The sequence below is a fragment of the Triticum dicoccoides genome, chromosome 6A (assembly GCF_002162155.2).
Source record: "Triticum dicoccoides isolate Atlit2015 ecotype Zavitan chromosome 6A, WEW_v2.0, whole genome shotgun sequence".
NCBI classification, from domain to species: Eukaryota; Viridiplantae; Streptophyta; class Magnoliopsida; order Poales; family Poaceae; genus Triticum; species Triticum dicoccoides.
Genome location: NC_041390.1, coordinates 607,427,265 through 607,440,425, shown reverse-complemented (window position 1 = coordinate 607,440,425; position 13,161 = coordinate 607,427,265). Strand labels below are relative to the sequence as shown.

At 41.6% G+C, this 13,161-nt stretch overlaps 1 protein-coding gene across 2 annotated transcripts; it reads left to right on the top strand.

The window, feature by feature from the left end:
* Nucleotides 1-9,691: 9,691 nt before the first annotated feature.
* Nucleotides 9,692-12,647, top strand: LOC119318393 (MEIOTIC F-BOX protein MOF-like). 2 transcript variants are annotated; one of them, XM_037592952.1, is made up of 5 exons: nucleotides 9,692-9,864; nucleotides 9,948-10,854; nucleotides 11,254-11,424; nucleotides 11,508-11,579; nucleotides 12,287-12,647. In XM_037592952.1, exons 1-5 carry the CDS (start codon nucleotides 9,842-9,844, stop codon nucleotides 12,389-12,391), a joined length of 1,278 nt encoding a protein of 425 aa, XP_037448849.1. In that variant the 5' UTR covers nucleotides 9,692-9,841; the 3' UTR covers nucleotides 12,392-12,647. The 2 variants fall into 2 exon arrangements, with proteins under 2 accessions (XP_037448849.1, XP_037448848.1); XM_037592951.1 differs by having other exon boundaries at nucleotides 11,508-11,699.
* Nucleotides 12,648-13,161: the final 514 nt, after the last annotated feature.

Below are 13,161 nucleotides of genomic sequence, written 5' to 3'. Positions count from 1 at the left end.
AGAACGACCATTATTTTGGCAAAAGTTTAAGAGGTTCAAAAGATAAGTGCTTTGAAATGGAATGAATCTCTACTATTAAGGTGAGGTGGTCGTATGTTCATTGGTAAAGCCTCCCCTTGCTCACATCAAGCATTAATCCAATCAAATCAAAGTAAATATTTTGCAGTGCCCCTCTTGGTGGGTGTAAGGTTTGCTTTAACTCAAACAAATCAAATCGGTCATTCTAGCTATATGTCGGACACGGGCAATAAAAGAAAATCAAAGCAAATCTTTTGCATTAATTGAATCAAATCAAATCAAATATTTTGCATTAACTCAGTCAAATCAGATCAAATCACTTCATGCATTAGAATATGATGGGTGTAAGGTATATGTCGGACACGATTGGTGTTTAATCGCTAGAATATGTATGCCTCCGTTGTAATGCACGGGAAATTAGCTATATGTAATAGTAGTAAAAGTTAGAGACGTCGGTTTTTGGTGCATGCTTTCCAGAACATTATATTGATTTTCTCAATGTTGTAGTAACACGAATTGTGTCCAGTAAAATAAGTCTTGTCTTCCTTTGGATTGCACGAAAACATGAAACTGCAGATATTAAAGTATTATGTTGTGCACACGCAGGTGTTGGAGATAAAGCCCAACATGGAAAAGAAGTTGGAGAGTCCGTAGCACAGCAAAAGGATGGAACTAAAACGACCACTCAACTCAAATGGATACCTTTCCTAGAGAGCAAGTTTTTATATGCTCTTCAAATACTTGGAGCAAGTAACTACCCATCTTAGGCCCAAGCACTTTCACTTCGGGATTAGCCTTCTGGATTTAAAATCGATAATATGAAATTATATTTGTTAATTCATTTCAGATGCATCGCCCAGCAAGATAAAGATAATCATGAACGTGGACACTGTTATGATGAAACAAATTTCTGCGCATCTACAGGTGTGTTCCCAATATACATTTATTGAACTTTGGAGCATGTATGGAGTCATTTCAAATTAGCTAAGTCAAACATTTAATTTGACTGAAATAAGCCAAAGTGTCTTGTATTTGAAAAATTAATATAAAATGCTTTTGTTTGTAACTTAACAAAACAGATGAAGAGTGAAACAAAAAAAATTGAATTGAACAACAAAACAAAAGGCCTGATATTATATAGTGTTTTCTAGTACCTAATTTATGAAGCTAAAGTTGTCATCTTTGCATGATTGTCTACTAACAATTGTGTATTTAATATTTTCAAGAAACATCGAAAACGCATGGAAAGGGAACAAAACATGGCAACGTTAATGGATAGCCACGGGAATTGTGCCTCAAGTTCTAAATCCGTGAAGACTCGCCATACAATCCCTTATACGCCCGGCTATCATTCAGAAGACGTAGTCCAAAGAACAATGGTGGGCTAACAATGGAAAATTATTTATATATTATATTCTTAGAAAATAAAATTAAAACTTGAGTGATATATTAGTCTTTCTAATTCATCTCAGATGCCAAGCTTGTTTGGAGACACTCAAGGCGTTGATGTATCTGCAGCAATGCGAAGAGCCTTACAACTTGGGGCAGCTTTTGACGAGTTCCAGTATTCCAATGGTCCTTCTAGTGACGAACCATGTGAAGTTATTGGACATATAACAGGAGAAGATGGCATCGTTGATGAAGCTAATGGCTCAAATTCATCTAGTCATGATCAAGTTGCTGCTCAAACATACAATTCAAGAGCTGCACATGCGATCACATTCAGGAACAATTATCATCATGACCAAGTCTCCAACATAAGTAAGGTTCCGGTTGAGGGCCTTGTAGACTATCCAGATTCCGAGGATTCTGATTAGGTGGAGGTACCTTAAATCAACTAGATATTGAGTATAGACTTAAACTCTCACTAGACTTTATGGTGAGTTGAAGATTACCATGTAGGGTCGGGCATATAATATTCAGGCCCTGTGGCAAACTCTGAAATGGGACCTAATCAAAGTGCCATTGAAAGATTTACCATGACAGTCCATAAAGATTGAATCATGAGTGAGTTCTGGAAACTAAGAAATCAGATAGCTTACTCTCCGATTTAAATGTTTTAAATAGCGGGCTATGGAAAATAGTGGCGGGCCTCCAAATCAGCCATAGCAGAGGCGGAGCTATAACAGGCTATTTGTGAAGGCAACCATTTAGCGGCACCCTACTGAAAGGGTTATAACGGAGCTATAGCCGGCTATTTAAAACTATGTTTTATATTAGATATACTAGTTCACTATTCTTGTAAATTAATCATGAGTGAGAACGACATCGTACCAGTTTGTACGAAAAAGACGATTAGGCGTCCCTCATGGACATCCTGGTCGCCAACGAACCCAGCTCCACCTCGATCTCTCTCTATATGGGAAAGTACCAGCCAGGTCTCCATTCGCGTGTCGCCGCCCTCGGCCACAGCAACGGCGAGCTCATGTTCCTATAGCTCACGCTGTTGTCCGGCGAGAAAGTTCCCTTGTCCGGCTACCAAACCGGTGGCGGCACGCTCAACGGCCTTCTCCCCCGCTGCTCACTCGGTCTGACATGGAGATGCCCCATCACTAGTCGAGTTGTCCAGGCAGGCTTTCTTCCAGATTCTAGGGCCCTTGCCTTTTATTTTTACAGAATCCAGGGCCCTTGCCTGATCGTGGTCGTGCCCAACGGGAGTACATCGAGGGTGTGGCGCACATAGAAAAGCATGAGGCTTACTGTAGTGCGGTTCAAATTGTTTCGAAAACAGTGAACATATTTTGAAAACACGAAATTCTTTCAAGTTTTCAAAACGCGAACACTTGTTGAAATTTCCAACATTTTTTTGAAAAACCGAACAATTTTTTTAATTTCCAAGCTTTCTTTCTGAACTTTTTCTTGAAGAAACCCAAACATTTTTTGAGACCAGGAACAATTTTTTAAAATGCAAACATTTTTCACTCTATGAACAAATTTTGAAAAAAAAAGGAATTGTTTTGAGATTCTGAAGAGTTTCTTAGAACACAAACATTTTTTCAATTTGAGAACAATTTTTTAAGAACATGAAATTTTATGAAACAATTTGAAGGCATTGTGCCATCGCACAAGTCGCACGCCGCTAGGCCCAGGCCTACTAGCATGGAATAGTGGCTAAAACAATAGGCATACATGCTATGGGGTTGATTGTATCTTTATACAACTCGTTACGACCATGGCGAAAAAACCAAATGCAGCCGAGAAATGAGGCTAACCATATGAAACTGTAACTAATAGTACATTGTTGGTCATGTAGCAGGACATGGTCGAATCGTGGGTCAACAAGCCGAGTTTCGGCCTTTGGCGCCAACGAAATAACAGCTCCTGGTGTGATCTGGACGCTCTGTGGCTTTATGGCTGCACTCCTGGCCTACTGATACACCACAAGTCCACAACATTCTAGGGAACACTAATGGTGCACGAAAAAACCAACTGAAAGAGGCAAGGGCAGTAACCGGCCCTGCTGACAAGAGTGGCGTTGTCCCTAACACCACCAAGGGGAACTGACTGGATCATATCTTTGGTGTCGAACCTGCAGCCGGAGGGCCTTGCCACTCTTGGTTATATCCCAAGACGGGCACAAGTATCATGGCGTCTACCGGTCAAGAATGAGCTCGCGGCGACACCTCGCTCCGGCGAGCGGGTGCATGGGGTTTCTGTTTGATCATATCGCACAAAAATCCTAGGTGTCCATGTGCGCTAATGCACTTGCTTTCCTGTCTATAAAGAGAAAAACACATGAGGCAAACCTTTTCACGACATAGTCTTGTGAGCTAGTGACGCATGTTTAATCTTGGTATGTAGACTGACAATGGTGGGTTATCAATCACAAGACGCCAGTTAAGATTATTTGTTTGAGAAATAGTTGAGATAGATTTTGTTCGTGGATAATACTGGACTTCGATATTTGTCTAGTAGCCTCTATAGGACCATTGCCATGCATGGCTCGCCATTGTAACTTGTGAACCTTGAGTCAGTTAAGCTAGTGCCTTACAACAAGAAGCCCGCCATCACCTCCCGCAAGATTTATACCGACTTCTAGCTTGTTCTTCCCGGCGAGCTCGCCAAGCATGAAACCCGCCATCACCTCCCGCAAGATTTTATTAATACATTGCCAACAATTTTTCTATACACATTTAACATTTTTCAAATGTTTGACTAAAAAATTTCAAATACTTGGTTAACATTTTTTCAAATGTTTTATTAACATTTTCTGAATACATGATCAACTTTTTTCGCATATGTTGTATATTTTGCGCATACATTTTTGTACACATGAGAAACATTTTCTTTTTTAAAAAAAAAGTGCAACCCGGCGCATGTTGCTCCCACTTGCGCAGAGTCCGGGGAAGGGTCCCGACCACTTTGGGCCTATTGTACGCAGTTTTTTCTTACATTTCTGCAAGAGGTTGTTTCCTGAAACATTTTCTTTATACAAATTAATATTTTTAATACATGGTCAACATTTTTCTATACATATTTTAACATTTTTAAATGCTTGATTAATTTTTTTCAAATACAACTTTGATAAAAAAATTAACACATGGTCAACATTTTTACTATACACATTTAAAAGGATTAATGCTTGATGAAATATTTTCAAATACTTGTTAATTATTTCTCAAATGCATGATTAAAAAAATTTAAATACATGATCAACTTTTTTCCCACACACTGTATTTTTTTCTATACATTTTCACTATACATGTTTAACATTTTTTAAATTATTGGTTAACATTTTTTTTCAGATGTGTATTTTGCAATATATTTTGTTATTATATTTGGAAGTGTAAATGAGACTAGAAAACGAAAAATAAAACTAAAAATGAGGTGGTGGTCCCCGCGCACCTAGGCTGGCCCATTTAGTGAAGTGCCTGATGCGAGAGCCAGCTAGGTCTCGCTATAAGTGGGACATAGCGCTGCCCGAGGACTATTCGGAAAGAAAAAAGCAAGCAAGAGGGAAAGAGGCCTCGAGAGAGACGAACAAATGCGCCGCCTCACGGCCATGTCCTCATCATCCTCCAACTCGTTGCTCCCTGCTCGTAGTAGCAGCGCCATTGCCATGGTGCAACATCTAACTGGTGTCCCGCCATAGAACATGGCGCACCCATCGCCGCCACCTTGTAGCAGTGTGGTCGCTATCTCAACATCTTGTCATTAACGTTTTAGCATTGGAACGGAGGGAGTAGTATACTCGTCGCCGTCCTCACAGCACCCCCAGGCTGCAGTAGTGTCACGGGTGCACCTCCATCACCATCACAGCTCGCCACTATGCCAGTTTCAGCATGTCGCCATGTTGGTTCTAGCATGGCGCGACCACCATGGAGCTCACCGCCCTGCCGGTTCCAGCCAGGGGCGAAGCCAGGATAAAAGGTCGCCGGGGTCAACACAAACAAGTAACACTAATGTGTCCCATTAAAAACAAGGTAGAAAATTTATATCCAAAAATGTGTACCTCGTATAACATGTCTATAATGTTTTTTTAGTAACCTGACATAAATAAAAATAATAATAGTTGCGAATGTATCCTAAAACTGATTACAAAAGTAGTTACCTCTCTATTTTTCTTGACCTCTACGTTCTTTCATCTTCAAAAAGTAATCTATTACATCCTTACGTGAAGTTGAATATAGAAGTCTTTGCTCCAAGAAACAAATGATGCAGTAGTTCATGAAATCATCACCAATGCGATTACGTAGCACAGTCTTCACTATTTTCATTCCAGAGAAACATCTCTCCACTGATGCAGTTGCGACAGGCAGCACTAATACTAGCTTCAGGAGCTGATAGACCAAAGGAAAAGCAAGATGCTTATTTGTACTAACCATCAGCTTACCAAGTTCAGAAATAGTTTTCAGGCCTGTAAATCTTTCGTCTGCTCGCACATTATCAATGTAGAAAGGAAGCTCATGAGCAAGTTCCTTCAACTGGATAGAATCAAAATCATCTGGATAGGACTTAGCCAAATCAACTAAGCTCTCAACATCGAAAGCTTCAAAGGAATCTTTTGGACAGAATGCAGCCATTCGGGTAAGAAGGCTCGAATTTACTTCATTAAAACGATCATTGAACTCTGCAAGCTGCAAGTCAATAACAGGGTTGAGGCAATCATATCTGTAGTGCTGATAGTTAGTGCGGTTGGTTTTTTTCCTTGGTTTATGCCGGTCTATATACTCTTCTTCCATATCCAACTTAGGAATATCATACAGCTCACAAAATGAGTGAGTTCTCTCCAATAGAGACTCCCAACCGTCATCTCTGATTTTCTGAAATTTTTGCTTGGTTAACTTCACCTCTACCATAGCCTCCAAGATGTCCTTATCTTTCCTCTGTAAAGATAGAGATAAAGCATTTGCATGTCCCAAGATAAGAAACATCAAGTGTAGATGAAACACGAAGTCAAAATCAGTAACATAATCTAAAAGACCACGAGCTTGACGCTTCTTTGCATCACTTGGCCCATCTTTTTCAACATACTTGAGTACTTCAATAACATCTGGGAACAAGTTAAGTATGCTCCGAAGAGTTTTATAGTGAGAACCCCAACGAGTGTCTCCAGCTCTTTGAAGTGATAGCTCTTGATTTAATCCCGTTCCAGTACTAAGTTGTCCACAACCAATACCTTTCTTCACTCTTTCTTGCTGACTCTCCCTAATCAAGTCTTTTCGTTTACAAGAAGCTCCGGCCACATTAAGTAGAAGGGCTATCATGTCAAAGAAGTCACTAACATCATCATTCTTTTTAGCTACTGCCACAATGACTAACTGGAGTTGGTGAGCGAAGCAGTGAACATAATATGCTGAGCTATTCTCCCTCATGATCAAAGCTCTCAAGCCATTGAACTCACCTCTCATGTTGCTAGCCCCGTCGTACCCTTGGCCTCGAACTTGTTTTACGTTCAATCCATACTTCTTGAACAACTGATCAATGCCGGATTTGAGACATGAAGCAGATGTCTCATTCACATGAACAACACCAATAAGTCTTTCTTGGACTGCTCCGAACTCGTCGACATACCGCAAAACTACAGCCATTTGTTCCTTGCCTGAAACATCAGCGGACTCATCAACCAATAAACAGAAAACTCCACACCAATTTCAGCAACAATAGATTTGACTATGATCTGCACAAATAAAAAAATTAGTTTGAACAGTACTATAGGTAATGTCATCATTTGTAAGATATAATAATAATAGTAATCAATCATTACCTCTGCATAGCATTCAGCAATGTCCTTCTGAATTTCTGGAGCTATCAGTTTATTATTTCCAGGCGCATCTCTTAACACAACTCTCTTTGTATTCACATTTTGCTCTGCCAAAAGAATTGATAACTCTCGAAAATTTCCTTTGCTCTTAGACTCTTCTGATTCATCATGACCACGGAATGCTAGACCTTGATGCAGCAAGTATCGAGCATCACTTATGGAATTGTTCAATCGAATCATATACTCCTTTTCAGTGACTTTGCTTTGCTTGTCGAGAGCAATAACAACTGATTGGTTATGTTTCAGCAAATTATCACATCTTTTGACTGCCGTATTATGAAAACTATTAGGAGATTTGCCCACATGGTCACGAAGTCTTTCCGGCTTGTTCCAACAATCAAAACCGTCAACTACAAATGCGTCATTCCCTCCTTGTCCTTCAATGGAATCTCTGAACAAGTAGCAATGTAAGCAAAAGGCAGCATGCTTCTCCTCACTATACTCTAGCCAGTGATAGTCTCCAAACCATTTATGATTAAACCGGCGTAAAATATTGCCTATCCTCTTCTGTGGATACTTGAAGCCAGGTTGTGGCCTATGCGGACCTCTAATCAAATATCTCCGCCTTACTTCATCTTGTAGCTTTGGTCCTATATATTCTGATATTCTCCTCCTATCGGTTGGATCGTGGGGTAGCTTATCCAAATCTACCTGGTCTGCTCTAACTTTACCTCCTATCCTGCTTGGAGTTGAAGTGGCCGGCAAAGGACATGGGCGTATAGTACGTCTAACGTTTGATGGACTTTCATCATGACTAGGATCATTGCTTGTGGGTGGTGGTGATTTTCTTTTCAAATTCAGAAAACGCTCCATTATACTCTTACTACCTGCAATTTAAAACACACAAATAACAAAACAGAGTTAGTACTAACATAAAAAATTTACAGTACAAAGAGATTGTAATCTTTCTTGTTAGCTTACCTGACATTATGATGGGATGTGACTTGAGGCCTAATCTAAATTGTAATCCAGGTGATTAGATTACCCACACAACCTTCAAGCAGTTATTAAACAAATCAATACGTCAAACAAACCCTAGTACAATAGGAATTAGATGAAGAAATTGGCTTTAGTACTACTTACAGATCAATTCTGTGAAACGAATCTTAAATTTTGACGGAGTAGAGCTGTAGAGGACAGAGGAGTGGAGATTGGGAGCAGCGGCCGGCGGCGGCGGGCGGCGGCGCTTCAGGCGAACACAGGGACCGTCGGGCGAGACGTGAAGAAAGAAAGAAGGGCAACACGGCCCTGATCGACGGCACGCGTGACGTGAGAATGAGCGAAAGCGATCTGATCGATAGGAAGTTTTTTCAGGGGCGGATCGATCAGGTAGTGGAGATCGATGCGAACTCTGAAGTGGCAATGGGCCTGCGTGCAGCAGTTTTGGGCTGCTACGAGAGGGGTCCTTTCTGGACCGGGGTCAAAAAAGATTCACCGCACCATTCTTCTGTGTGGGCTGTATATATATATATATAACTGGGTTTGGGCCAGGGTCATCGGGGTCAATTGACCCCGGCCCAACACTGTAGCTCCGCCCCTGGTTCCAGCATGTCCCTCTGCCGGTTGTGTGGGGAAAGAGAAAGGAGATGAAACGTGTGGATGGGAGGGGATAAGGGGATGAGAGGCACTCCACACGTGGGGCTAGCTAGATGCATGCACGCAGCTAGCCAACCGATACGATGTCTAGCCGGTAGGCCAATTTTAATCGTTCCCTATTTTCAAGTCTTTCATGTAAACTGTGCTTAATTTTAATATATGTGCCTATGCGCCCACCCCCATTGTCCCAAAAAAAATTGTTTCTTCCTATTTTGGATTTGGGCCCACAGTCATATTTCCGATAGATCAAAGCAAGCGAGAGGAGCACTCAGCCATTCATAAAAAGAGGGAAATAGTAACAGGTGAATGGTTGCTAGGGAACCAATCCCAAGGAATCCGCCCTCTCCTGTTAGATTCGTTTGCACAATTCTTGGCGCAGGATCTGAGCCACAGCAGATTTTGAAACTAGTTCTTTATTAGATAAAAGCCAGCAAACGTAGGACCATTCAAAATATTTTCAGCCACCGCACTGGCTAGATCCTGGGATCAAATACTAGTCTCTCTTTTTATTTTATTTTCACCAGATGGCAATTTTTCTAGAGAAAATTTAAAAAGGCGGTTTATAAAATTTTGGACTATGTCACATGGCAATTTAAACAATTTTCCTTTTTTTGGTTGAAATGCCAAGTTTTGTTTTGTACATGGCATTTTTTATTCTTAAGGATAACATTCTTTGTTTCTTAAGAGATGGCATTTTTATTATTTAGAGATGACATTTTTTTGTTTATTAAGAGATGGCATTTTTGTTCGGTGTGGTGTGGTTATATTGTAGCTACAGAACTCTAGAGAGGCAAGTTGTTGAATGAACAGTATCTGAATCTCATCTCTCCCGTGTTCCTCTCCTCCTCCTCTGGTTCCCCTTTTCTCCTCCCTATTCTTCCTGATCCCCTCTCAAATCCTTTTGTTGATCTGTGAGACTAGCCCAGGGCCTCACACTCCCACCACCTAGGAGGAGGAGCACGCATGTCTTCTTGTGGCGGCTGGAGGTGATACTCATGGATTCTTCCCGTCTGTCTTCCCCTTGTGGCTGCTCTCATTCACTGACTCACTGCGTCCCGCAACTCTGCAGCTTCGGCGCAGGCCACACGTTCGACGGAATGTCTGGGAAGCTCAACTACGAAGAAAACATCCAAACGGAAGCGGCTGGTGGCGAGGACCGCATCAGCGCCCTCCCGGACGAACTCCACCAGTACGTGATGTCGTTCCTGCTTTCCCGCGACGCCGTGCGGACATGCGTGCTCGCTAGGCGCTGGCGCACGCTCTGGAAGTCCGTGCCCGCCCTACGCATTGATGACCCCGACAGCTACCACGGTGCTACGGGCTCCAGCACGTTTGTCGACGAGCTGCTTCATCTCCGTGACCCAACGCCTCTGAATGTATGTGACATCCGTTCTGGTTGTCAGGAGACTGCGAGCACCAATTGGGCCAAGGAGGCATTCCGACACATGGAACCATGGCTCCTGTATGCTTTATCCTGTCAAGTTCCAGTGCTTCGGATTTGTTTTCCCTGGCGGGTAATCAACATGACTCTTGTCTCATCGCACTTGAAGAGGTTACATCTTTACCGCATGCGATTTGAGGGATGCTCTCTGGATTTTTCGAGCTGTCAGGTGCTAGAGGTGTTAGAGATGAAAGCTTGTCATATCCATGTGAATCTCTTGTCCCAGTCATTACGATTTCTTAAAATTCACAACACGAGTTTTGGTTTTGATCCCCGCACTCGTATTTCTGCCCCAAATCTCATTGGCTTCAGACTAGCTCCATTTTACGGTTTGGCTCCTTTGCTTGATAGCATGCCATCACTGGTAGCAGCATCTATTACACTTGGAGAAATGTGCGAGGAAATGTGTTACTGTGGAAATCTATCATGTGGGGGATGCGATGCTCAAGCCGGTAACAACGACTATTCTGTGGCTCTCCAAGGTTTGTCAGGTGCTACGAATTTGAAGTTGACAACAATATCTTATCCGATAAGGGTATGCTCCCACTTTTGCTAACTCCTATTGTTCTTTGCCATCCACTAGATCCCATGTAAGTTTGTATCCAGTTATCTATCAATAGAAGCTTATGGAACAAGCGTCTTGTGTGTGTTACATGTTTTCACTAATTCACATGCTTGAATCTTGATGTTTCTTGAGCATGTTTGCATGCACACCGCTACTTGATACTTTAGGCATATTTAATATTCAAACATGTAGGATTGAGATTAAAATACAGCTTGGATTATCAATCTTGGTGTCTGGTAACACTTAATTACTATGAAAAATAAGAACCACCAGAAAGTTTTCAAAGCATGTACTTATGTATCTCAAAAAGCATTTGTACTTCTGAAGTTATATCTTGAATTTGTGTTTAACCCTCTTCATTTTATCCAGCTGTCTGTTTTGAGAATGGATTTGACATGGCGCCCCATGTTTAGGAAGCTAACAAAGTTGTTGCTCAATGAGTGGTGTGTGGCTGATGATTTCACTGGATTGATTTACTTTCTCCAGCACTCACCCATTCTAGAGACACTGATACTTCAACTTGATTTGCAAACTTTTGAGGTATACATATTCTCCAAGTATGATAGCTTTTATCTTTGAAATTACCATTTACCTTTTGTTGCAAAATATATTGTTTGTTACAGGATTATCATTTGAACGAAATTGATGGAAGTTGTAACTCAAGGGAACAATCATTGCTATCACAACATCTCAAGGTAGTCAAAATTCTATGTGGCACACGGGAAGATGTGATAGTTCACCGTATTTCAAAGATCCTATGTGCCCATGGAGTACCTTCTGAGCAAATTGAGATAGAATAGACCTTCTATTTGATTGTAAGTAACCATTAGCATTTTTCACGATCATTAGCTTTCAGTAGTCAACCCAGAGTTGTATGCTATATCCCCGTGCACCACTTTAATATCCTTCTAGCCCACCATGACACCGTACCATACTTGGCAACCACAACGTTGCCCCTTATATGACGCCATTGAATATTGATGCTGCTTGTCATGACCATAGGTGCTTGGTAGCATGCCCATGGTGGCAACACGCAGGAGCAGGGAGCTTAGCAGTTAACAATGCAATAGAAATTATTAAGTTCCTGAACTGCATGCTTGACTAGCTAAGCTAGGTAGTCTGTTCTAATGTAGGCAGTACTGAAGGTAGAAAATCGTAAGTGTACAACTGTACATTATTTCTTTCCTTGTAATGGGACAGTTTGACAAGCTGCTCTATGGTTGTCTCGTGTAAGTGGTACCCAAAAATGCTGCCTACAAAACATAAGTTAAAACCTGTGCTCACTTTCATGTAAATAGAATATCCGTCGAGCATTCTGATCGCTAGATCAACCAACTGAATCCTGCATGTATTCCAGTCTGAGAGTTTCATGTGCTCATTGTGTCCCTTGCTGTTTATGCAGGGTTCCATTTCTATTGGGAGGCGTTGTTCGGCTGGTCTACTTTGCCCGCCGTTCTTCGGTCTTCATGGATCTAGCACCATCAAGTTGCTGCTTTTCGTCTACTAGCTAAGTGTCCCATTCCTATGAACTCACTCATATGTAATTTGCTGGGTACTTTTTGCTCGGGTGCAGTAAGAACATGTTGAAATGTCGCCGTAGTCCTAGTGCACTTTTGCTCATTTGCTGAACTGAGCGTGAGGCCTGAACCTATTTGCCTGCTGAAGGCCTATGTTTTGGTAAGATGTTTCAGGGACCTGTCTAGTGTTGTTTCAGGATTGTGCTAATTAATGTGTACGGTGTGATTGTCTGGCTTCTTTCTGAACTTACCGTGTTGGTTCAGTGTGTTCGTGCACGACAAGTTATACAAACTCTGCAACACACATAAATTGAACCGCAACATATAGACAGAGGATAGAAAAAACACATGAGTTTTGTAAACTCAGTTCCCGAAATGTTTGAAACTCTCAAGACGCAGAGCATCGGCAGCCGTAGAAGGTGAAGCGCGTAGTGTGTGGGGGAGGGACTGAAGAAGCATCGCTCTCATCATCCGTCGGCAAGCTGCTTGTGGAATGGAGTAAATTGTAATAACAACCATAATTGTGAACCCTAAATAAACATAGCACGACAATTTTTTTGGCAAAAGAAAAATCCGGTTTTCTGTTGACAATTTGCCGAAAGCACTGATCGGTCGATTAGCAGCACCTGACACTAAATCTGATGGGTGGCTCCCTCCATAAGTGATGATGTGGCATGAAAAAACTCACACCGTTTGACTCAATTTTTTATGTTTTTTTAGAAAGTTTGACTCAAATGTTAGGCTGGCTTAGGGCCCACCT

What these genes read in the sequence shown, in the direction of transcription:
- LOC119318393 (XM_037592952.1), top strand. Translation starts at nt 9,842, where the DNA reads ATGTCTTCTTGTGGCGGCTGGAG. An exon ending in TTGATTTGCAAACTTTTGAG is followed by an intron (nt 11,425 to 11,507) that starts GTATACATATTC and finishes TGTTTGTTACAG; the next exon opens with GATTATCATTTGAACGAAAT. An exon ending in TGCTATCACAACATCTCAAG is followed by an intron (nt 11,580 to 12,286) that starts GTAGTCAAAATT and finishes CTGTTTATGCAG; the next exon opens with GGTTCCATTTCTATTGGGAG.